The sequence below is a fragment of the Lingula anatina genome, chromosome 8, assembly GCF_051362555.1.
Source record: "Lingula anatina isolate TDL-2025a chromosome 8, LinAna3.0, whole genome shotgun sequence".
Taxonomy (NCBI): domain Eukaryota; kingdom Metazoa; phylum Brachiopoda; class Lingulata; order Lingulida; family Lingulidae; genus Lingula; species Lingula anatina.
Window position 1 is genome coordinate 11,295,602 of NC_141774.1, and position 23,703 is coordinate 11,319,304.

General features: G+C 40.5%; 3 protein-coding genes across 4 annotated transcripts in view; 2 read left to right on the forward strand and 1 right to left on the reverse strand.

The window, feature by feature from the left end:
- The first annotated feature begins 3,071 nt into the window (after positions 1 to 3,071).
- Positions 3,072 to 8,848, forward strand: LOC106179002 (uncharacterized). The gene is made up of 7 exons (XM_086994621.1): positions 3,072 to 4,095; positions 4,475 to 4,822; positions 5,133 to 5,258; positions 6,199 to 6,413; positions 6,917 to 7,015; positions 7,216 to 7,307; positions 8,012 to 8,848. Exons 1-7 carry the CDS (start codon positions 3,113 to 3,115, stop codon positions 8,180 to 8,182), a joined length of 2,034 nt encoding a protein of 677 aa, XP_086850747.1. The 5' UTR covers positions 3,072 to 3,112; the 3' UTR covers positions 8,183 to 8,848.
- Positions 8,849 to 13,670: 4,822 nt separating this feature from the next.
- LOC106179037 (TNF receptor-associated factor 2) lies at positions 13,671 to 17,290 on the forward strand. Its single transcript, XM_013562525.2, has 5 exons — positions 13,671 to 14,799; positions 15,199 to 15,522; positions 15,661 to 15,762; positions 16,121 to 16,192; positions 16,337 to 17,290. Exons 1-5 carry the CDS (start codon positions 13,951 to 13,953, stop codon positions 17,288 to 17,290), a joined length of 2,301 nt encoding a protein of 766 aa, XP_013417979.2. The 5' UTR covers positions 13,671 to 13,950.
- Positions 17,291 to 18,901: 1,611 nt separating this feature from the next.
- LOC106179040 (E3 ubiquitin-protein ligase UBR5) overlaps positions 18,902 to 23,703 on the reverse strand; it is a 37,489-nt gene continuing 32,687 nt past the window's right edge. For both annotated transcript variants that reach the window (XM_087019143.1, XM_087019142.1), the window contains 6 exons: positions 22,897 to 23,118; positions 22,314 to 22,542; positions 21,993 to 22,118; positions 21,698 to 21,842; positions 21,373 to 21,458; positions 18,902 to 20,982 (listed from right to left, as the gene is read on the reverse strand). In XM_087019143.1, the coding sequence (XP_086875269.1) occupies positions 20,770 to 20,982; positions 21,373 to 21,458; positions 21,698 to 21,842; positions 21,993 to 22,118; positions 22,314 to 22,542; positions 22,897 to 23,118 (1,021 nt within the window). In that variant the 3' untranslated portion in view covers positions 18,902 to 20,769. The remainder of the gene's footprint in view (positions 20,983 to 21,372; positions 21,459 to 21,697; positions 21,843 to 21,992; positions 22,119 to 22,313; positions 22,543 to 22,896; positions 23,119 to 23,703) is intronic.

Below are 23,703 nucleotides of genomic sequence, written 5' to 3' on the forward strand. Positions count from 1 at the left end.
CCCGTGTATGCTATACTTTTGTTGCCATTCTTTCGCATCAGTCTACGATCTCTACTAGCCACAATGTGGTCCGTGGCATGATCCACAACGCGGAATATAATAAATTTAATACTGAGAATGGCCTTGTTTTAGAACATTCTGTTTTAGAGAAGGGGTCTCTCAAAAGTTATGGTGATCGGGTGATCGATCTACGCCCCCAAAGTGTGGAATGACATACCAAATTTTATTAGAAAAGCAGAAGACTTTGACAATTTTAAATCCCTTCTTAAGACCCCCATTTTTAAATCTGTCTATATCTCTTAGATTTTTTATAAAAATATTTTAATAAGATTGATTTTTAGTAGCGTCAATTTTAAATGGTTTCCAATGAGTGTTTTAGATTTAAATATTGTAGTCATTTTAATGATTTCAGTTATATTATCCGTTATTGTAAGGCGCCATATAAGAAGCTTATTATTATTATGATATATACGAAGTTTATACAAAAGAATACAAAAAGAAAACGATTACACAATTTCCCCAGCCAGCTTCATGTAATGATTGGGAAGATTGTGTTTTTCTAATTTTATTAATACCTATAGCTTATGAAGATCAATGGATCTAAAAACTTTCAGAAAATGTTTTTGATCCCCTACGCAATTGTCCTTACATAACGCGATCTGAATTGCGAAGCAATTGGAGTTGGTCACTCAATGTTTGTGATTGTTTCACACCACCTGATAATCAGTGAAAGTCTATGGTGAGAAATACAGTGCAAATTAATCTATATGAAGACATCCGGTCAGGCTGGTGTCCAGTGAGATGACTAGTTAATCAATTACCATGGCAACTAGTAAATATACTGCACTTGTTGTATCTGATAAAGCTACGAATTGGGAACATTAAGAGACAGTGGTTTTGATGTGATTCTTCTGCAAAACTATGCCTTCCAGAATGTTTACTTTGTCGGTGCTTCAGATTTTGTCATCCAGATTTTGTACAACCTAGTTTCTACTTATGTCATCACTTTCATATTTGGCCTGTGCTTTAGTTTTAATCAGTATTTTTAAAATTGTCAAGCAAATTCATTTTCGCCAGTATTTTCAGAAGTTGATGATTCATTGATTCAGGGGCGTTTTCACGGTATGTGTGTGTGTGTGGGGGGGGGGGGGGGGGAGGGTGAGGGGGGCAGTTAGAAGTGCTGCTTGCTTAATCCAAGGATCCCCCATTTTCTCAAACACGTGCATACACACGAAAACCACTTGGATGTGTTTTGCGTGTGTACACATTGAACCGAGGACAATGTAACCTTCCTTCCAGAAATAGTTTGTTTGTGAACACGACAACGCCAGATAAAAAAACAACATACAATTAGCTTTCAGTGCGCATGCGCATGTTGTATGCTTATAAAAGTAATAAGGTGGAGATCCATTGTGCACTTTACTTATTAGATCCTTCACCACCATAGCTTACGAATGCTCCTGACGAATGCCGCCTGAATGGTAGTAAAAGAACGCCGCATTAAGGAGAAAAAAGGTAGGACTGGCACAGAAATGCACGTGTTTACCTTTTATACAGTACATAAAATGTCAATTGTAGGATGAACAGCTATTCATAAAAGAATGGAATGATAACAAATTCAGGAAAATACGGATCTCCTCATAATTCGAAAATAATCCATATTTTTCATGTTATTATCATTAAATGTCGGAGGTGTGCGTTTTCGGAATGTTCTACATGTAGTATTGTGCGGTTTCTAGAGTTAACGTATTAATAGGTAAAGACACATCATGTTTAGCTGTCATTTGTCACAACTGTCGTATTCAACATTGTCTTGATAACAATAGTACGGTTAAAACAGGTAACAGACAATCTATAAATTGAGTAAATTGCAAGTGTTTTGCGGACCTAAAAGCATGATAGCGTCACTCCAGGATTTATTGGAAAACGGCTTTTCTGCAGCTTATACTCGACCCTTAATCATACAATTGCCACAACTTTATCTTAATAAATACCATGCAATGGTAATAGAACAGGCAGCTCGATTGAGGGAAAACATTCCGAATCTTGTTATAATAGCGTGTCACAACATTGGCGGATCTTCTTTTTTTACTGAGGAGGTGGGGAAGCACTTGGGTATTGCTTATGGAGTGAAGTGAGGGCAATATGTTACAGTTTAAGAGGAGAATGTTTTTTTTTTTTCAGACGGACAGAGCGATAGAAAATTGCTTGGCTAAGGGTAATGTTACCCTTCATTATCACCCAGATACCATAAGTGAGTTTTTTCCTGCATCTACTTATTCAATAATGCATCTATCTTTGTGCTGATTTAAAACAATAAAATTCCTCGAAAATATAAAATAACGGCCCTCATATTTCTCGTTGGAATGTATAAGTATAGGCAACTCAAAGCGTTCATCGTCTAATTAACACCTTTCAATTTTGAGGTGAGATAACAATCAGTATATTTGGGGCGTAACTTCATCCCTGAACCATATTTTATCACGAAAATTGGCCGAGATGTCCATAAATTATGGGCTACAATCTCGTGCTGTCATTGTGGTTTAAATATTTTAGTTATGGAGTTATGAGCCCCTAATTACAGGATTTTTATTAAACAAAGGTATTATTTGCTTTATCAACGATAAAATCTAAACTAAGGCCTTAAAGAAAAATCGCTGGCAGTGTTTTGGATTACTAAATGGTGTCATTAAACCGGCGATGAAACGGTGATCGTGGGTGCTCAGGTAACAAGAAATTTGAGAAAGCGATTTTTCAGTTTTTACCCTAAAATTGCGATTCTGTCGTTATCTGTAAGATGGCGTATGAGTGATAGTTAATGAATTTAGTCACTGAACACTGAGATTTAATTATTACCCAAAAGATTGTATTTAAGGCGGTGAACAAGGAGTTTTGGGAGAAGGGTTACAATATCCTTAAGTAAAGTTTCGATTGTTGTATCATCTTGATGGGAAGGGTACGAAAAAGAAGAGGAGACCTCCGAAGCTTTTGGTGAGGGGGGGGGGGGGGGGGGGGGAGGATGGCCCACCGTGTCTCCTATTGTATTAACCTCTGCAAGAAGACACATTTTGGAACTGATCTTCTGTTTCAGATAATCTACAAACCAACTGTCATGGCACAGGAGACAGCGCTCGATGCGCCAAGGAATTCAGAGACTCGACTGTCCTGGAGGTTTCCAAAACGCAATCAAGTTGACGTTGTTGGTCCGCAGGCAAGACAGAGCGTTGCCGTGTCCCGGTCTAGCCAGTGCGACATCCGGGAAGTTGTGGTCGGCACCCAGGAAAAGACGTCATGGCAGACGGGCAAGTTGATAGCCGTTATGGTCGTGCCGTTAGTTTTGTTAGTCATCATGGTAGGAATCAACTTCAGCCAGTCATACGAAAATCTGGCCTCTGCAGTCAAGACTGAGAGAAGTCTGGACGTTACCATGGCTGTGACCAATCTGGTACTGGCCCTGCAGAAGGAACGAGGCCTGACAGCAATGTACCTCAGTTCCAATGGCTCCAACAGCGACGCCTTGGCTACCTTAGATGCACAACGTTCTGAGACCAACTTGAAGCTTGCCAGCCTTTCACAGTGGCCTCCTCAGATAACACTGGGCAGCAAGATCATCGAAGGTAAACAGGGAAAACTCAAGCTTCAAGAGGACTTGCAAAAGCATCGGATAACGACAAATGAATTGGGAATCACCGTTCACAGCAGCATCAATTATTACAAATCAATTAACGACCAGTTAATGAACTGGGGAGAGCAACAATTAAAACTAACATCGGAGGCCGATTTGTGGCCCCTCATCACAGGCAACGGTATGTTCCTTCGCGTGACCGACGCCGCTGGTCTCCAGCGCGCTCTGGGCTCCACCTTCTTCACAATGTGTGGGTATACCAAAGACAGTTCGGTGTGGTTTTCAAAGCTAGAGGGCCAGGTTGATACCTTGTTACAGTTGGCTTTCAATTACGACCCCGAGTGTAAAGTCCAGTACGACCTCCTCCATTCAGAACATGCGGACCTGCTTCCTGACCTGCAAAGACAAAAGAAGACCGTGTTTGGCGATGGATTTGAAGAACTTTGCCGCAATATGTCTACCCACAAACGGTAAATATACTAAAAATCTAATTATACTAAAGTAAAATATAAAACAATCTAACTTCAATATTGATATATATATATATATATATATATATATATATATATATATATATATATATATATATATATATAGTGTGTGTGCTTCTTTCCCTGTCATTCAAATTAAATTTACAATAAAGAAAACACAACAGTAATGTTCAACACAACAATATACAATACAATAATATACAACAAAATGATATATAGCACAATGGAGTACAATTACTGAAGATACTTGAAGGGGGCGATCATTATCCATTAATATTTGTAATCAGTAAACCCAGTTCTCTTTAGACCTTAAAAACTGTGAAACTATAAATAATAGTCGCCTTTTCTCCTGCCACAGGTATACTAACAGCATGAGGTGGTTCGAGAATCTGACCAAGTTTATCTCGATGCTTCGGGAATTATTGGAATTTAGCTCGGAGCGGATCAGAGCAAGAGTACAAGAAGGGAAGGAGAGCTCCACGCGCGTGTCTGCAATTTACTTGGCAGTACTTGGTGCCATCCTCACCCTCTGTACTGCCACCACTATCTGGTACATTGCCAGCGTTCGGTCTGTTATGAAAACGCTGAAGGTGTACGCTGGAAAGGTGTCCCAGAAGACCAGTGAGCTTGCCATCGAGAAGAAGCGGACGGAGACGTTATTGCACCGGATGCTGCCTCCCAGTGTGGCCGACCAGCTGAAGAAGAAGTGAGTTAATTTGTGACAATACCAAAAAAAAAAAAAAAAATACCATACAATACAAAACAATACAATACAATACAATGTAGCCGAACAGCTGAAGAAAAGGTGAATCCATGGTGATAACTTATTATTATTATTATTATTATTATTATTATTATTATTATTATTATTATTATATCGACCACCAGTTAAAGCCACTGCTAGAAAATATACACTCAAATGTATCTGTTAATCGATTAGGGTATTTCTTAAATTAAAAAGAAAAAAATTATCCAGTATGTATCTCCAGATGTGTGCCTAAAATTGTTCTTTTCAGGAATGAAGTTTCGGCAGAGCACTTCGAGAGCGTAACAATCTATTTCAGTGACATCGTCTCCTTTACCGACATGGCATCTAAGAGTACCCCCAACCAAGTGATCATCATGCTCAATGGGTTATACAGGTAATAAGAGACTTTCTCTGGCTAACAGGTGCCCTGCTGCGAACCCTGCTCAATGTTTTATACAGGTAATAAGTGACTGTCGTATAGTTTTTGCTGGCTAACAGGTGCCCTGCTGCGAACCTTGCTTGGTGCCACACAAGGGAATTACAGCTTTGACAATTACTGATTGGTTTTAGTTTCTGAAAATCTTCTCTCTCTCTCTCTCTCTCTCTCCCTCTCTCTCTCTCTCTCTCTGTGTGTGTGTGTGTGTGTGTGTGTGTGTGTGTGTGTTTGTTTGTTTGTTTTGCGTGGATATTAAACAATCAGTTTCTCGTGCACTTATTTCCAAAATCTCACTCAGGAAAAGAGCGTGATTAATACTTCGAGTTGTTTTCGGAGACAAACTGCCATTGTAATTTAGTTCTCATCTTGCTGAATGGATAGATAGAAATCCATTTATTTCAAAAGGGATATACGCATCAATGTACGGGAGCGGGTTGTTTTGATCGTACTGAACATGTATATTGATGCACTTATCGTGCAGTAATTGGTTCTTATCTGTTCTCTTCTCCGGATAAAAAAAACACATTCAGGAAGTCACGTGGCCTTTGACGTAAATACAAAGGTGATTACTCTAGCTTGTGGACAATAATTGAGTGACAGTATAAAGACGTATACTCGGACATCGATTATTGTTATGTTAAGACCTCTTCTTAATCTTTGTTAATGTGGCAATAACGTGCAGTGTGTATAAAGTGACAGTTATCACTTGGAAGTAGGGGTTTCTGGTAACTGTGTCTATTTCATCATCCACCGTTCTATTTACTTTTATTTCTATCTTTAATTCAATGAATTTTACTTAACCGAAGTTCAGAATAAGTCATTTCATTTGCGCTAATATAATAATCGTTAGTATATTACTACGGACCTAAATGAAATATCCTTTACACAACAATTTCAGTATGTTTGACGGCTGCATTGACCACTATGATGTGTACAAGGTGGAAACAATTGGAGATGCCTACATGGTAGTGAGCGGTCTGCCAGAACCTAACGCCGACAAACACGCCACTGAGATTGCACTGATGTCGTTAGAACTAATGAAACTGGTCAACAGCTTCCAGATACCGCATTTGCCTGGAGAGCGACTGAGGATAAGGATTGGGATACATTCTGGTGAGTTTTATCCTTTTTTTATCTTAAGCATTAGGTTGTTGCAAAATTAGATTTCAACATTTGAACAATAGAATAGAAAAGAATAGAAGAGAAGAGAAGAGAATGCAATGCAATGCAATGCAATGCAATGCAATATAATGGACAGTACTGAATTTACTAGAATGATAGGACCCAGCAACAAGAAAAAAGACCCAAGGATTCTTTTCTGTCAGGCATGCACAAATAACAATAATGATTAGCATTCGAGTCCTTCAATGCAAGAGAATCTTAATCATTTTAATTATACACGTCCTGAGAAGCACACAGAGCACTTATCTCAGATGGTGAAACTTTGTGTTGACAAAGTAAACCTTTGAAACGCGTGATGAGGTTTCTTCATTTCTATGGGTTGCTTAAAACAAGTTTAAAACACTTTTTTTTCGCTGTCAGGATTGCCAGGACGGTTCGTGGTGGACGGGGAATATCGACCTTCGATTGTATGCTGCGTTCACTTTCTGTTCTAGGGCCAGTGGCGGCGGGCGTGGTAGGGCTGAAGATGCCGCGGTACTGTCTGTTTGGAGACACTGTGAATACTGCATCCAGAATGGAATCTACCGGGAAAGGTAACTGCTCTATACTCTCTCTCTCTCTCTCTCTCTCTCTCTGCACGGTTTACAGCATAATTTTTCTTTAACATGTGCCCATCTTTATTTCGTCAGTTTTCTTGCAAAAATTCGATGAATTGATTAATTAATCACAAAATTAAATAAATAAAATTTAAGAATTAATAAGATAAAATTTTAGAATAATTGAAATGTTTCAGCGGGAAGAATTCAGATATCAGTGGATACGAAGGGTCTGTTATACCCTGGATATGGCTTCGTGACGACTGGAAGAGGGAATATCGCAGTCAGCGTATGTATACTGCACAGTCTTCCTATGAGCCTTTCACAACCATATATGATCTGCGGACTAACAGATCTGCAGATCAAATATGGCCGACCCACTTGAAAGCTTACCGCGTATTCCCCGCGGGAAACCTATTCATTGTCTTTTAGTGGGGGCTATGCGGCAAGCTTTCGAGTAAGTGGAACGTATTTGATCCACGGATCTGTTTGTCGGCGGATCAACTAATCCTAGATGTTTTACCATTGTTTAAAAACAATGGCGGTTTCAGGTCAGGTGACTACAACAGGTTCACCGAAAAAGGGAAGAAACAAAACTGTTTTCTTGTGTCAATCCTGAGCCGCTACACATTATAGTAATCTATGCCCTATTCTACTGTTTATTTTAGGTTTGTGCCCTCCCCCCCACCTACACTCACCCACCAAATTACTGGATCCGCCAGTGTTGAGGTGTTGTTACGGGAGTGTTGGGTGTGGTGGGGTAGATGGTGGGGTGAGGGTAGGGGTTTGGGATATTAAGCGTGCATCTCCTCTACACCAGTTTGCATTCTTCCGTTAGAAAACCTATACACAATGACAAAACTATTCTAAGATAAAAATTTAATTATTTTAAGAGGCTTCACTGGTTTCCATCCTATGATGCAAAACATTTCTCCCAATGAGATTAACCCTCACCTCCCTTTTCATGATGATGTTTTTTTTTTTTTTTTTCAGGGGAAAAAAACTGTTGACACGTTTTGGTTGACGAACGAGCTACACATGGACACTTCTTCACAACGAGACTTCCCGGTATCTGTTCCCAACATGGCAGGCGGGCCCACCGATTACGTCATAGATACTGTGCACGAGAAGCCCCCACATCAGGTGTTTGGCGGGTGTGTATAACCTAGGTACAACTTTTCCAGACCTATAATATAACACATTTATCGACGTGGTGAACAAAAGTTGGAACTCGGACTCCAGGTTTTGTTATCAGTGTATAGCCTACATACTTCGTCTTGATCAGAATCCAAAGGTTTTTCCACTTAATCTACATACATGCAGATAAATGAATTCTGGACTTAAATATGGAATACTTTATTGATAAACACCTTCATATATAAGATAAGATACTATCATCATATCATAGACTTTATATCTAACTACATCTAATAAAAAAATAAATAGCAGCACAATTATATATATAAACAATAAAAAAGAAAGTATGTTGAAAACTACCCAAGAAAATTACAGTGACTACAGTCTAATAAAATTAGGCCTACAATAAGTCACGACACGATAACAAGGCACATTACCTATAGATACGTGTCTTTAGAGGCTAGAAGGGTTGCGTTTGCGTTTGACGGACGTAGTTGAAAAGATGAAATGTAAATATCAAAACACTTTAATCAATATTACTATTTTACACACGTATTTATTGTGACTGCCGTGAACAGATAATTAATGTAAACAATTATACGCATGGCTGCTGCGTGTATAAACTCACAAAGTATAGAATTATATATTGTATATTTTAAATCAGCTATTTATCAACGCATTAATTTATATGAGTATTAGAGCGCATTCTCAACGAATTAAGCCAGGCTTTACAAAGCCGGTGACCTAAAAATGGCGGACGTACATGAAAGAAAAACCGCCTAATCTTTTAATAGTCTCTCCGCCTCTCACACGCCTCCCCACACGTCGTCCCTGCGGGGTACAGTAATTAAATCTCGGCTCCGAACATTAATATTTCCGTGAATATCTCTGGTGATATTATCTCCGTAGATAGTCGATTCATTGCTGCTCTACGGGCCAAATTATTCCTTTTTCGTCTCTGTTTTCAAAGATAATAGAACAGAAGAGCTTTTTTCCTTCGATCGCCTTCAGCCGCCATGCTTTCTTCACCACGAGTTTAACTGATGAGCATGCGCACTTAATATTTCTCAGGTAGCTTCCGCATGGCGAACGGAGACGCGATTTAATTACTGTACCCCGCAGGGACGACGTTTGGGGAGGCGGAGAGACTATTAAAAGATTAGGCGGTTTTTCTTTCATGTACGTCCGCCATTTTTAGGTCACCGGCTTTGTAAAGCCTGGCTTAATTCGTTGAGAATGCGCTCTTAGCCTTTATTGGTTGTTCTGCTCACATTGAGGGGAAAGAGGCTTAAGTATAACTTAATTATTTGTCATATTGTTTTCTGTTTTCTATCTTGGATTCCTCCTCCATCGTGACGTCCATCGCACTTTAAGCCTTGTAATCTAGACGGTTGTTCAGACATAACACGTATCTTTCACTTCCGATAAAGATAGTTTTAATAAAAGAAAAACTATGAAGGAGCGTGTCTCACTGCACTGGAGGTAGGTGAGACTATTCATTTGCAACGTACAGCCTGTCTTTTTCCGTTCACGTTGTTAAGTGACAGAACGTCGAGGAAAATGGGGCACCTTTTAACAGAACTATTAACATTACTATTTCAATTTAAACTATTGTTTTTCTTTTTATCAAGAGCTTATAAAATATGTGGGTATTACCTCCAATATTTCTGTGACTGTCAGTCACCATCATCAGGGGGTAAATGACTAGGGTCATTTCAACTGGAATGAAAATGTGGTGACCTGGATGTTTGCAGGTATGTTCTCCAAGGGCTGATTTCCAGTTGTTTTTGGCCACTGAATCTTTGTGTCCTTTCATTCTTGTGGCTAATGGTCTTCCTTTCTCGCCAATGTATTCTCCTTGGCAGGTTCCACATTTGACCGATTATATCACACCACATTGCTCTCCTTGGGTTAGAGGATCCTTGGATTTTACTGGTGCTTGTCTTATGGTGGAGTTTGATGTTATATTTCTTGTAAATCCGGCTTAGTTTTTCTGACAGACCTTTGCAGTATGGTAATACTATGCTTTGCTTTCCCGCTCAGTGGGGCCCATTGCATCCTTTTCTTTGTCATGTCTGTTCGTGCCTCTTTTTTCCCTTGTTTTAGTGCCCATTTTGGATATCCACATGCTAACAGGTCTTTTTCAATCTTCTTCCTTTCTATTTGTTTGTCTTCTGTATCGGATATCACGATCTCACGTTGGTTTAAAAGTGAAGCTGGTACACTAAGTTTTTGCGAGGTTGGATGGACAGGCCTACCCAACTACCAGACTCGGCACCGAATGATTCAGAATTCACCGGTAAATCGGACCACACTACCCGTTTTCAAGGTGTGTATCAGTACGCATTTCACAGTATCAGACGCGACACCGCTCTTACCTAGTACGCGATGTGATAGTGACGATTCTCAGCGGGGTTGAAAAGCATTGCATCACCACTCAAAATTCGTTCAGGGTATGATACTGTGTAATGCGATCTGACACACACCTTGAAAACAGGTAGTGTGGTCTGATCTACCGGTGAATTCAGGATCATTCGGTGCCGAGTCTGGTAGTTGGGTAGGCCTGATGAAGAGACGACCACTGTAAGTAGTGATCTGTGTTCGTGGCTTTCCTGTACACTGTAGTTTTTATCCGTTCTTTGTCTTTGGTCATCTTTATATCTAGCATTGGCAGAGAACCTTCTCCATCTACCCACATATTTTATAAGCTCTTGATAAAAAGAGAATCAATAATTTAAATTGATACATACAGAGCTAATGAAACTGTTCTCTCATCATTATTTCATTCCTTCAGATTATAACTTTGAAAATTTAATGGTATCAAATATTTGTGTGTAATAAAATGTCCTTAATGATTTGGCTTTGTTCTGTTTTGTACTTTTTTTCTTATTTTTTTTCTAGATGACCCATTTAGTCCATAGCCCCGATCAAGTATTTGTTAAAGGGCGTGATGGAGATGGGGAGGCGGTTTTAAAAACCTTACAAAAATGCATTCATAAATGGACGGCTAAATCCGTTCTTTAGTAGTGTACCGTCTCCAATGTTCGTGTTCACAGTGGTATATATGTAGGCCTATTAATGAATTTGTTAGGTTTCATTACAAATCTGTTGCAGTTATGATAAATCTCCAGGCCGTAGTCCGTACAGAAAGGGGCAGGGGGGGAGGTAGTCCATTTGAATGTCTCCTAATTTTTTTCACCCCTTGTCCACAGTACTGTACACGCCGTGCACATACCCTGCCGCGCGTATATCATGGGCCTTGAGCTCAAACACCCACTCAAACATTTTACTCCCCCCGCGGTCCTGTCGATCGAGAACTGCAGATAGTGTGATCTATTGTGTACAAATATCTTAGACTGGGTTCCCATACTAAGATCAATCCATCTGGATCGACCTAACTCACTGGGGTTTTACCCTTAATTCCTATCAGCTCAAGAAGCTTTAATGTCTGTCACGTCTACCGCATCAGCTAGGGGTAAAGATAATTACCCCCTTACAGTTTTACTAGGCGTGACAAACGTTTAAGCCGGTCAGTTTGATAGCAATTTAGTGAGACACCCCCACCCCAGGGAGATAGATCGATCCAAATATCTGTGGGAATGGTCCCCAAGTCTGATTTTGAATCCAAAGAAAAGAACAGCCCATCATGGCAACTCATTTATTGTTTCTATACTCGTGGTTATTGAAGCGTGGTTGATCCACGGTTTCCCCAGCGACTCAGTCGAAAAAATTCCAACCGTATTCAGTTTACAGCACCCTGAGCTTCAGAGATAACTTGACACTAACCTCTTCACAATAGCCTATCTTCATCGTGTCAAGTTACCTCTGACGAAAATAGTTTGACCTAGTTTATATAAGCCAATCGAATCCAAGTTTCAAAATTTTTCACCAAAGTTTGGTGAAAACGCTGATTGGTTGACCGTCAATCGGTAATCCTCGGCTGATTCCGCAAGCTCCATACTAACAACAAGGTTATTGTCGAGTGCGGAGACATCCGAGTAGTGCCGAGTGATTAACCGTACACAAAGAAAGCATGGCGTCTCCTACGAGTGACCACGTAAAATAATGTGTTAAGTTATCTCTTGATTCTTTGCAAAATATGAGTATATCGGAATTGAAACCAGAGCAGTTTGAGGCCCTGCATCATTATCTACTGAGGGATGATGTATTTTTCGTGCTGCCCACAGGTTACGGCAAGTCCCTGATATTGAGCCTTATCTCTGATTGGTCCGGATTTGAACAAAGCGCGCTTTGACTCGTTCGCGTTCATTGGCAAGGTCGTTCAATGAGTCATTGAGTGCGGGCTTTAAATTTGATTGGCGGGCGGCGGGGGCAATCGAATGTGGTCAGAGGTAACTTGACACGATGAAGATAGGCTATTGAAGAGGTTAGTGAAGAGGTTAGTGTCAAGTTATCTCTGAAGCTCAGGGTGGTTTACAGTTAATTGTTAAAAAAGGAAAAGACAAGTCAGTAAAGAAAGGGAAAGAAAAGTTCGACGTAGCTATCACTGGCAGTGCGTGGCTTAAAATTGTGAGAGGGACGGAGGGGGGTGGGTGGGTGCAGGGCAAACAAAATTCCTGTATAGAACAATTTAAGTATGATATCTGTGAGACATAGATGTAAAACATTCTTTATGCACACGCCTTAAAATCTGCACCCCTGTGATTAAGACGGGATTCGGAGGTCCCGGGAAGTCCATTTCTCTACTAAAACCATCTGCACCCCCGTGATTAAGACGGGATTCGGAGGTCCCGGGAAGTCCATTTCATTTCTCTACTAAAACCATGGCTCGGCATAACGGAATTCCCCGTACTATTTTAAGATCTAGCATACCGAAACACATTATTGATTATTGCATTGGGGGGGGGGGGGGGGGGGGGCTAGTAAGTATTTAAATAGCTGCTTGTAGTGATAACCACCTCCTTTTGCTTATCATATACATGATGCAGGCCCGTAGCCAGGGGGGGGGGGGGGTTCGGGGGGTTCGTAAGAACCGCCCCTTTCGCTGGCAAAAGGTCCACTGTGGACAAAATTTGATCTAGGTAGGCCTACATGAAGTTTTAATGGGAAAAGGTCCACTTTTTCAGAACCCCCCTTTTGAAATTGCTGGCTATGGGCCTGTGATGCATATGGTCAATATCTAGAATTTACAAATAATTGCATAAAAAAATGGGATAGGGTCTATATGCACTGTGTATTACTATATGTGCCATCTACATGTAGCAAGTTATACTGCCAAGTTTATAACAACTATTCAGTAAAGAGACTGCTAAGTAAGTCCTTGTGTAAGCACATTAATTAAGATACTACACTCATTAAATATCATTTGTATTATCAAGTTTACGCATATATTAATACATGTACCAAGGTTTCTTAAGTTAGTGAAAACTGGCCGTTGTTTTATATATGAATGAACAAAGACGGGACTTTCCGCGCCAAACTTATGCAGTCAGATGACATTATTTACAATATCCCCTTTCTATTTTTAGCACACCGCTGAACTACTTTGTCTTGTCGCTTATTCTTCCGAAAGACTAAAAAGTCCAGCTCTTTAAAGTGTCACTGAAAACGCTTTCGGTATTACTGACAGGAGATGCATGATTGTTATTCCTTCTTCCGTCACTATTCTGAATCAAGCTGGACGCTATATAACACCGATGAATAAGTTAAGGATTTTTTTAAATGTGGTAAACACGGTTGATAAGAGACTGGACGGGTTGACCTTAAACAACGAATTTTGTATATTTAAGTCATAACTATCACAAGTTTTTCATTGGGGTTCGTCGGCAGCAATCATGGCAGGTGCTAGCAGAGAGGGGAAATCCACCAAGTATCTTCTTGGTAAAAAAGAACGTATCAGCGTTCACAAGTATATGGAATTGCTGAAAGAGAAATTTCAAAATGAACAGAGTACCAGGGAACGTGAAATTTTAGAATATTACGTGGAGTTAGGGTGGCGAGAGTACGGGGTAAATTTGCCGGACGACGATGAAGAGAAAAGGATGTATTTCCGAAAATTCCTTCTTGGTCGCGGTGAGTTGAGCCTCAATGCCCTACCTGGGAGAGGGTCCCACAGGGATGTTAGGCAGGAATACAATGAGGCCATCCAAAAAGCCAGGAGAGTGGCGTTTCTTCTCCTTGCGGCGCCACACTCGGGGATAGACGCGGAGAACAGACAGTGCGAAATCCGCGACTTTCGTCAAATCTATCCGGGTGCCGATAACCAAAACGAAAACGTGATCAGAGAAGTGATGGTGTACGAGGAAACCGATCTTCTTCATGAAGTCTCCTCATTCATCAGAGAGCACAGGAACGCGGGACGCATCGTCATCTTGTTTATCGGCCACGGGTCATCGGACGGTCAGATTCCTCTGGCCGGTGGTCACTGCCCCCTGCAAGACTACGTTAACCGTGTCAGCACTGTGGCCAGCGAGCTTCGCCCTAGCGTCCCAATCGACCTGATTAACGCCCAGTGTTTCGCCCACTTGGTGCCCAGTGCCCAGTGCTCTCACGTGAATGTCATCCACCTGAGCAATATGTCCCAGCCTATGACAATCAGCTGGTATGAACTCACTGATGACCACACTTTACGCGGATGGAACATCCAACTTAGAGAATTTGCACAGAGGGCCAGGCGTGATCTGGTGAGTTACGTAGAGTAAAAGAGTTTATAACTTTGCAGACAAGTTAAGATCCACGTAATGACGTCAACACTTGTTTTACCTTTTTTTACTTTTCTGTAGGTCAATGACGTCATTAAGATTGTCCTTGACAAATTTAGACAATTTTTATCACAAACTCTTGCTTTAAATCTGAGGATAATTTAACCAAAAAGCTATACTACCACAATGAACAAATTGTTATTATGAATTTCATTGTGTTACATCTCCCTTTTCATTAGTAAAACTTTTTCAACTGATAATAATTTTTCACCCAAATGCTTGCTAAAATCTAGTTTTGACAGAAGAAAATGTAATAAATAGACCTTATAAACGATATGACTTAACGTTTTATGAGTTCAAATTTCCGTTTTCCAAATTTAGGACAGAAACAACATGGCTATTGCAGAACTAGGTGTGGGTCTAACGTCACAACGTTTTGGTCTGACGTCACCACATGTAGCTGTGACATCACAGAGTACTACGCCTGAAGGCCTCCCAATTGGGGGGTTCCAACACGAGTTGTTCACTCGGCCTGAGGAAATCAAAGAACACTTCAAATGCCGAAGTTGCCAGCTGGTGCTGAGGGACGCAGTGCAGACGCCGTGTGGACACAGACACTGTGCAGGCTGTGTGGAGAGGAGCAGATCTGGCGGCGGCCGTCTGTGTCCAGACTGTCCAGAGATCGATGAAATGGATGACCGCCAGGTACTTCAGCTTACACCAGTCTATAAAGCTAGATTTGCATAGTTGGATATTATAGTTGAGAAAAATACTAATCAACTGATGAATTGGTTAAACATTAATTGAATCAAATAACTTTTATTCATTTATCTATCGTTGAAGATATACCCTGACATGGCAGTTAGACGTGAAGTACATCGTCTGCTGGTTGCCTGCCGCCAAACCGGATGTGACTGGACCGGAGATTTGAAGACCTACCAACAGGTTGGTTAATTGACTGCCGTGTGATAAATCAATAGTTAATCTATAATACTTTTTACGATTTGGAATGTGCCAAAATGCCTCGATTTACTGTTTAAATGTGACAAGGCAACTGCGACCGTGGTATGCTAGTACGTTATCGCAGACGGCTGTTTGTAATTATATAGAATTTTTTTTTTTTTGGGGGGGGGGGGGGGGGGGCTGATCAGCGTTTTTACATAACACTGTAAATCTGATATATTTCACCTCTATGTCCCTACAAAATTTTGAAGTGATAAGTTGATTTCTGGAGCTTTCTGGTCTCCAGTTTTCCGACAAAGTCAATGTTTTACCTCTAAATTTTCTAGTTTTCTGATTCTAGAACCACGAGAGATCATGCCTTTCAAGGCGTGTCACAACTTCCGAAGACGACTCGTCAGATGCCATATGCAAGGTAGGTAAAAAAGAGCATTCCGCAAGAAGGACACTCTTAATTTGAGATAAAATGGACTCAAAATACACAGAAGGATAACATATGACAAAATAGACCATGTACTGATCGACTTATATCTTTTTAAAAACTTTTTTGTAATTTAAGCTCCAAACCGAAGCTGCCATGTTGGCGCAGATGGACGAAATTCGACAGCGAGTCGAAGATCTCCAGAAAGAAGTCGGCCACAAGCAACAAACTGGCGTAGAAGCAATGACCAGGCGAGTTGGAGAGATGGAGGTCGGACTGCAGGAATGCCGTGTTCAAGTCCAACAGCTCGAAGAAAAGGTAGTTGAAATCAACAGACGAGAGCCGTCGACGCCTGGAGAATCGAGCACCGTACGTGTGGAACAAATGAGGGACAATCTGAAGACCTTGGAGCACAAACTTTCCACTTTGGAGGGGATGGTGGCGGCAATAGCCAGAGACATTGAGAAGACGAGCGCGCTATTGGAATCGCAAGAAGCCACGCGCCGTGTTCAAGAAGAACGACTTAAGAGCAGTGAGGACAAAGTCAAGGCACTTGAGCGGGTCATTGCCTTGAGGGACATCTCAATGGCAGAGCAAGACCTTCGGATCCAAGCTCTTGAATCAGCCAGCTACAACGGCGTTTTTCTATGGAAGATCACTGAGGTCTCGCGCAAACGCCATGACGCCGTCAGCGGCCGCGTGAGCAGCCTCTATTCTCCCGCATTCTACACCAGCGCCCACGGCTACAAGATGTGCTGTCGACTCTACCTGAACGGCGACGGGATGGGGAAAGGAACGCACGTCAGCCTCTTCTTTGTGGTGATGCGAGGGCACTACGACGCCCTCCTCCGCTGGCCATTCAAGCAGAAAGTGACCTGTATCTTGCTTGACCAGAACAACCTCAATCACGTGATCGATGCGTTCAGACCGGACGCCAGCAGTTCCAGTTTTAAACGACCGACATCAGAGATGAACATCGCCAGTGGGTTTCCTTCCTTCGTTCCACAGGCCCAGTTAGACAAGCCCGGGGCCGCTTATATCAAAGACGACTGCATGTTTCTGAAAGTGATTGTAGACTGCAGCGACCTCTAACTCTTGACGTTGTGTTGGGGTCATTCCACAAAAGTGCGATTTCAGTGTGACTCTAGTGGTCACTTCAGTAATACCCCCTTTACACTGGACGGCGTCCTTTCTGCGTCCTCTCTGCGACCATGAAATTTGGCATCGCTGTGGTCTTAATAAGGAGGCACGAGCATTAATTTTGTATCAGAATGAATGCTCAATGATCGGCCAGTTGTCGGCACGTAAAATATTATAATTTTTAAACTCTCAAATGGGGCCGTACTGCTGGACGCAGAAAGGACGCCGTCCAGTGTAAAGGGGGCTTAATACTCCCTTTACACTGGACGGCGTCCTTTCTGCGACCATGAAATTTGGCATCGCTGTGGTCTTAATAAGGAGGCACGAGCATTGATTTTGTATCAGAATGAATGCTCATTGATCGGCCAGTTGTAGGCACGTAAAGTATTATAATTTTTAACTCTCAAATGGGGAAGTACTGCTGGACGCAGAAAGGACGCCGTCCAGTGTAAAGGGGGCTTAACTCACTCGCTCTGTGTGCTATTTCAAGTCCATAGGTATTTTATATTCCGTATTGCTTGAGTCAATGACAGTCCATTTATTTGTACACTCGAGGGTACTACTAAAATTACAATTTAAGAGGCAAGCGATTTGTGCAAACATTACACAAAATTCGAGCGTCATTAACGTGAATCAAAGGGATACATTTTGGTGGAATGAACCTGCTTGGCTTGACAGTTGTTCACCTGGACGATCTTGTCTACTCTGAACACAGACAATCCGCGTAGATTGGCACTTTATTTTATTGAAACATTCCTTCCAAAAGGGTCATCTGTAGAGGGCATCCTGAGCTGTGATGAGAAGAGCAAATATGTATGTAAAAAGACAATCTTCACGCGTTGTACATACCATTATTGTATCTTACAAGCGTCAACTATCTCTCTCTCTCTGCGTGTGTGTGCGCGCGTGCGTGCGTGTGTTCTCAGGTGATGGTCTCTTTTTCTCTTCGAAACAAATGCTGAAAAAATTGTGAAGGTACATGGCATCGGCCATAACACGGTTTAAGATGACCTACTGTTACCCTTCATATGCATTTCGAAAATCATAGTGAAGAAAAATAAACAGATAATATTTCGCTTGCTTCAGTTTTATTACTGTATTTGGTATATTTTACTGAAATGTTTGGGTCACATGTCTGATCTCTTATTTTCTTTATTTCTATACAAAACATAATCTTACAGCATTATCCTCAATCTCGCAAAAAGTTTACATTTACATCAATTTATAAAGAGGAAGCTTCAAAGTAAATATAGTTTCTGGATTTCAATGCCTAGTTGAATAAAGGACAGGGTGTGTGTGGCTCACGTAATCTGACAGAGACTCACTTATTTTAAAGTTGATTAAACAAAAAAATAATAAATTCTGCCACCGCCCCTACTCCTTATAACCTGAACCTGCACACGCGCAGTACCCCCGTATTCCTGAAAACCCGGAGTGGGTGGGGGCAGTTTCATAAAATAACCTCATCTTAAAATTTGATCCCAACTTTTACACCCACATTTTGGTGTATTTCAATCCAGGAGAATTGTGCACATGTCATCTAAAACAAAGTAACTGCTGGTCTGCATTATTAGTCATGTCTTTATTGTCAGATGACGGGATTAATATTGTTTTATACCTGTAGGTACCTTATACATATTGCCCTTTGGTCTCATCATGACCCTTGACCTCATGACCTTTGGCCTTTATTGACAGACAACAGGCGCAATTTAAAACTCAGTTGTACTACTACTGAGTCATTTTAGGTCAAAGTGGGCTAAATTTTAAGTCAGAATTTCTTTGGTAAAGCAGGGCCCTGGTCCTCAAGTGACAGTCCCAAGGATACATGACTGTAATACTACTTCTTTACACACACATGGTAATTTCTCTCTTCATCTTATCAAATGTAAAATAATTTATTCTCTACTTCTAAAACATTCAACAAGGTCTGAACCTTCTGGGGGTAGAAAAAGATGGGTTATTAAATCTGCTGTTTCAGGTCTATAACTGCCCTGCAGGGAATTTCTACAATTATGTGAACAATAATTTGTACTACACTACTGGCTCATACTAAGATCCATCTACTGCTCTAACTTTATAACTTTTTATCTTGACCACTTCTTTCCAATAAATAATAATAATGAAGTGGTAGAAATTAAAAAAATAATAATTATTATTATAATATTAACAAAATTATTAAAATAATGATGAAAAAAATTGAATAATAATAATAATAATAATAATGAAAATAAAAGTTCACTGCTAACCAGACCTTTGGTCCATCTATATGTCTGCTCTTCAATATGTACAAGTATGCTCACCACAATGATATCAACACTTACTTTAAACTGGTGAAAAAGTGCTTTGTATCTATAGGTCCCTTATACGTATTGACCTTTGGTCTCATCATGACCCTTGACCTCATGACCTCCTTTTGCCACGGGAGGTCAAATAATGAACATATTCTACAGCATTTAACACGTCTTAAAATAATCTGTTGTTTGCACCTGGCACACCTGCTTACATTCAGACTCCTGAGCCACTTGTTACAAACTGAATGCACTTCCTTTCTTTCAGATCACTAAGAAATAATTTCTGCTGAATGATCATTTTATTCTGATCACAGCTTTCATCAGTGTTTTTTTTCTGAGGCTTTCACCCAGCTCAACCTGGAGCTACAGCTGTAGTTTATTATGTTGTTATTTCCAATACCTGATGTTCACCCCAGTGATTCCATAGTTCAACAGCAGCAATCAAAGCTTTTCTAATCACCATACTTTATCCATCAACTCTTTCCGGACAAGTTCTAGTAATTTCCCTTTGGAATCATTTACAGCAAGCTTCTGTTACACTTAATAATGTCATGATCGCATGTGGAAATCAATCTCTCTTCCAAACAAAAGTCTTCATTTTCATGACCTGGAGTAACATCTCTTGGGAATGGAAAGCTTTGTTTCCCTAATAGTTTCTTCTTTTCTCACACTGAAGCTCCACAGCACAAGCCGTGACAGTCGCCAATTTACTCCTCAGAATAGTTTTACCACAGCGTCCCAGCACACAACACAAAAACAGACTTTTCCAGCCACAAAAGCATTCTAACATGTTGCTCAGCTGTGCAACCCCAACTGAGACATTCTTCAATTAGACATACACAAACACTTTGGTTTTAACTGTTTTTTCATGTGAAATTTTATCAGAACTCTCTGACAGGCTGTAGAAGCATCTAATACCCATACCTAACACCTTCTAGTCTTAGACAAAACCACAGTTGCAAGTTCACTGTTTTTTAATGTCAAATTAGGAATCCATTTGACTTAAGTCGTGTCTAGTAACCTCCAGTGTTAGACAAACCCTGAAGTTGTCGGCTGACTGTTTTTACCTGTCAAATTTTACCAGGACTGTGTTTGGCTTTAGTAGTGTCTAATGTCCTTCTAATACCTATCCTTCCAGTGTTAGACAAAGCCAAAAGCTTTTGTTTTGATGGCCATGAGTAGTTTACTCCTTAATATGACCTTGCTTGAGTACAGGGGAATATACAGTCGACTGATACACGTGTTGGCTGTGGGGAGATGGTTGTCGTCTGCCGGGCGCACAGTGATGGTTGGCATGGGTTGGAATCCTTCCTCACTGGCCGGGAGAGCGGGACTGGACGTCCAGAAATAGACCTGAGGATGTGTGATTAAAATGGTAAAAATACTGAGGTTGAAGACACATCCTGAACTGATGAAATCTGATATTTTCTGAATTAGAGCTCAAGTTTATAAACAACTCACAGAAGTTAGAATCAGATCTGTATCAAGGCTGGCCAGGAAAACACCTGGGCATTATACATGACAAAATGAAGAAATACATCAAAGTGAAAGTGAATAGTGGAATAATTCCTTTAAAATAGGAATGAAAGTTTGACAAGAGAATGTCTGATTGCCTCACTTAAATCCTCCACCCTCCTTAAAAACAAAGAGACCGGGTTGTGTCTGGTTATTTCAAAATCAGTAAACCATACTATTATAAATATGTCTCTAGTTATTGTAACAAAAGGGCCACCAATCACTGACCAAGTCCTGCCTCTCGTGGTTGGTCATCTTCTCCACCACTGACCAGAACCATCTCTTGAACCGCTGGACCTTCTCTCCGCCCTCACCTGGAGATACAACATATTTTATTATTGTACACATCTAAAGATATAACATACTTCATCATTATACATAGAGATGTTATCCAACTATAACAAAATATTTGGTTATAGAGTTTTTTTTTTTTTTTTTTTTTTTTTTTGAAATTGAGTATCTGCACTTGGAATATATGTCAAATAATACACTGTCACCCTTTGTGTATGTATATCAAGCTCGTTAGAACAAAATCATTAAATTCTGAACTGACCGCTCTCGTCATTAAATGAGGTGTAGCTGATCAGGCTCTGGACGTCGATGTCTCCAACTCCGTTGAGCAGCAGTCTGAAATCCTCCGCGGTCAGCGTGTCCAGCCCGTTCTTAGGAATGACATCAAATACTCCCTGCCTCATGCTCTGCAACAGAACAGATGTCAGAAGACATGAAACACACTTGTCTTTGACTTAAAGTGGAGAGAGAGAGAGAGAGAGAGAGAGAGGACCAATTTTGGTTCTTTATACTGTTAGTAAAACCAGTTCCAGTTTATCAAGGTAGTCAAAGCTTACCTCCATGGCCTTCTCGGCCACCCGCACCATCCTGTATTCCGCATACCGCCTCACGTAGTCATGGACGTTCTGGGCATTCACTTCAATCTCAGCGCCACCTGGTAGCAGCTCTACTGTCTCACCACCCTGAAACATGCACATAGACGTTATAATAAAACGTCTTAAGAGTTGCAGCATACTTTTACTCAAAATTTCTAGAGCAAAAGCACAAAAAACTCCAATAATCTACCAAGAAACATTTTCCAGGTATTGCCCAATTCTGCACCTGTTCTGGGTGCGAAATTAAGGGACTCAAATAAACAATCAAATTCCCCAGCATACCTCTTCAAGGGAGAGTTCAACACTAAACGTCAGATCCAGAGCAGCAAACATCAACGAAGCATCTTTGGTCTCGGAGTCTAGCACCAGTTGTCGCAAGCTCTCGTACATCACAGGATCAAAGAAGGCAAGGTCGTGCCAGCCTATCCTGCGACCCAAGATGTACTTGATCACATGGCGATTCAGGAAGAGAGGACACATGTCGTTTTGTAGCAGACATAGGCCTATTATTCTGTGATTTTAAAAATAAAATTGGGTTAACTTTTAGGAAACAAAATGATGAAGAATTCACAAGAGTAAATTACAGTCCAAAAATAGTATGATAATAAAAATGGATCACTGTTACTAAAAACTACTCATAATCAAGTTGCCATTATGAAAAAACCTCGAAGGTAAAATTTTTTAGGTAAAAACCGCTTCATCTTGCTAGTTTTTTTTTTCTTAAAACACATATCAGCTCCAAAGGTGTTTGGACAAAGCAAAAAAAATTTAAAATTCAACTTTTTTGGTGAATTTTTCAATGATGAATTACTACTATAAAGTTGTTATCATTAATATTTAATCTAGTACAAAAACACATACATACCTCCCAACATTTCTAAACAAGTTCAATCTTTCTAGTGAATTCTTCCCAGGTCTTGGGGAATAAAACCCTCGTTTCCCTGGCTGCCAAAAAAGGGCAGCACTGTCGTCCTCTTCCTCCTCCAAGTCACTGGCCCTGGACCCGGCTGAGGAACCAGATTTCTTGGTCTTGTCAGCAGACAGGTTGAAGATGTCCAGATCCAGCAGAGCATCAGCATTCATTTCCCTGGGGACAGATACGTATATACTAAATACACAACAACATGCCCAGAGACAGCTAAGGGGTAGCATTATTTTTTTAAATATTTAAAGGGAACCTGTACATGTTTTCCACACAAATACCTTAATAAAGACAAGATACCTCCCCACAATATGTATTGATATTTAGGTAATGGCTCACAAAATTAGTTTATATCTATAATTGTAATAAAATTATATTTATAATATTTGTTCAAGACATATCATTACATGTTACTCTCCCAGCCATACTTTATTATCATGTCCTTGGTCAAAGTCTCTGTCAAAACTCCCCTCCACCCCGACCCCCTTCATAACTAGAGGATCAGAGAGGCGATACCGCCTCCGAATATTGTACCACCAGCTGGAGCAAGCGCATTCGTATAGACCCCCACATACACAAGATAAGGGACACAGCCACCAGTTTTGTGCTTGACAAGCTGTAAAAATGCAATCAACAAAATTTAAACTATTGCAAAAAATATATATGGTACAATCAAATTTAAGTTCTTCGTAAGGTAGGTCAAGGGTCAATTTCAAGGTCACAGTAAATTGCCAGTATATGACTTCCTAT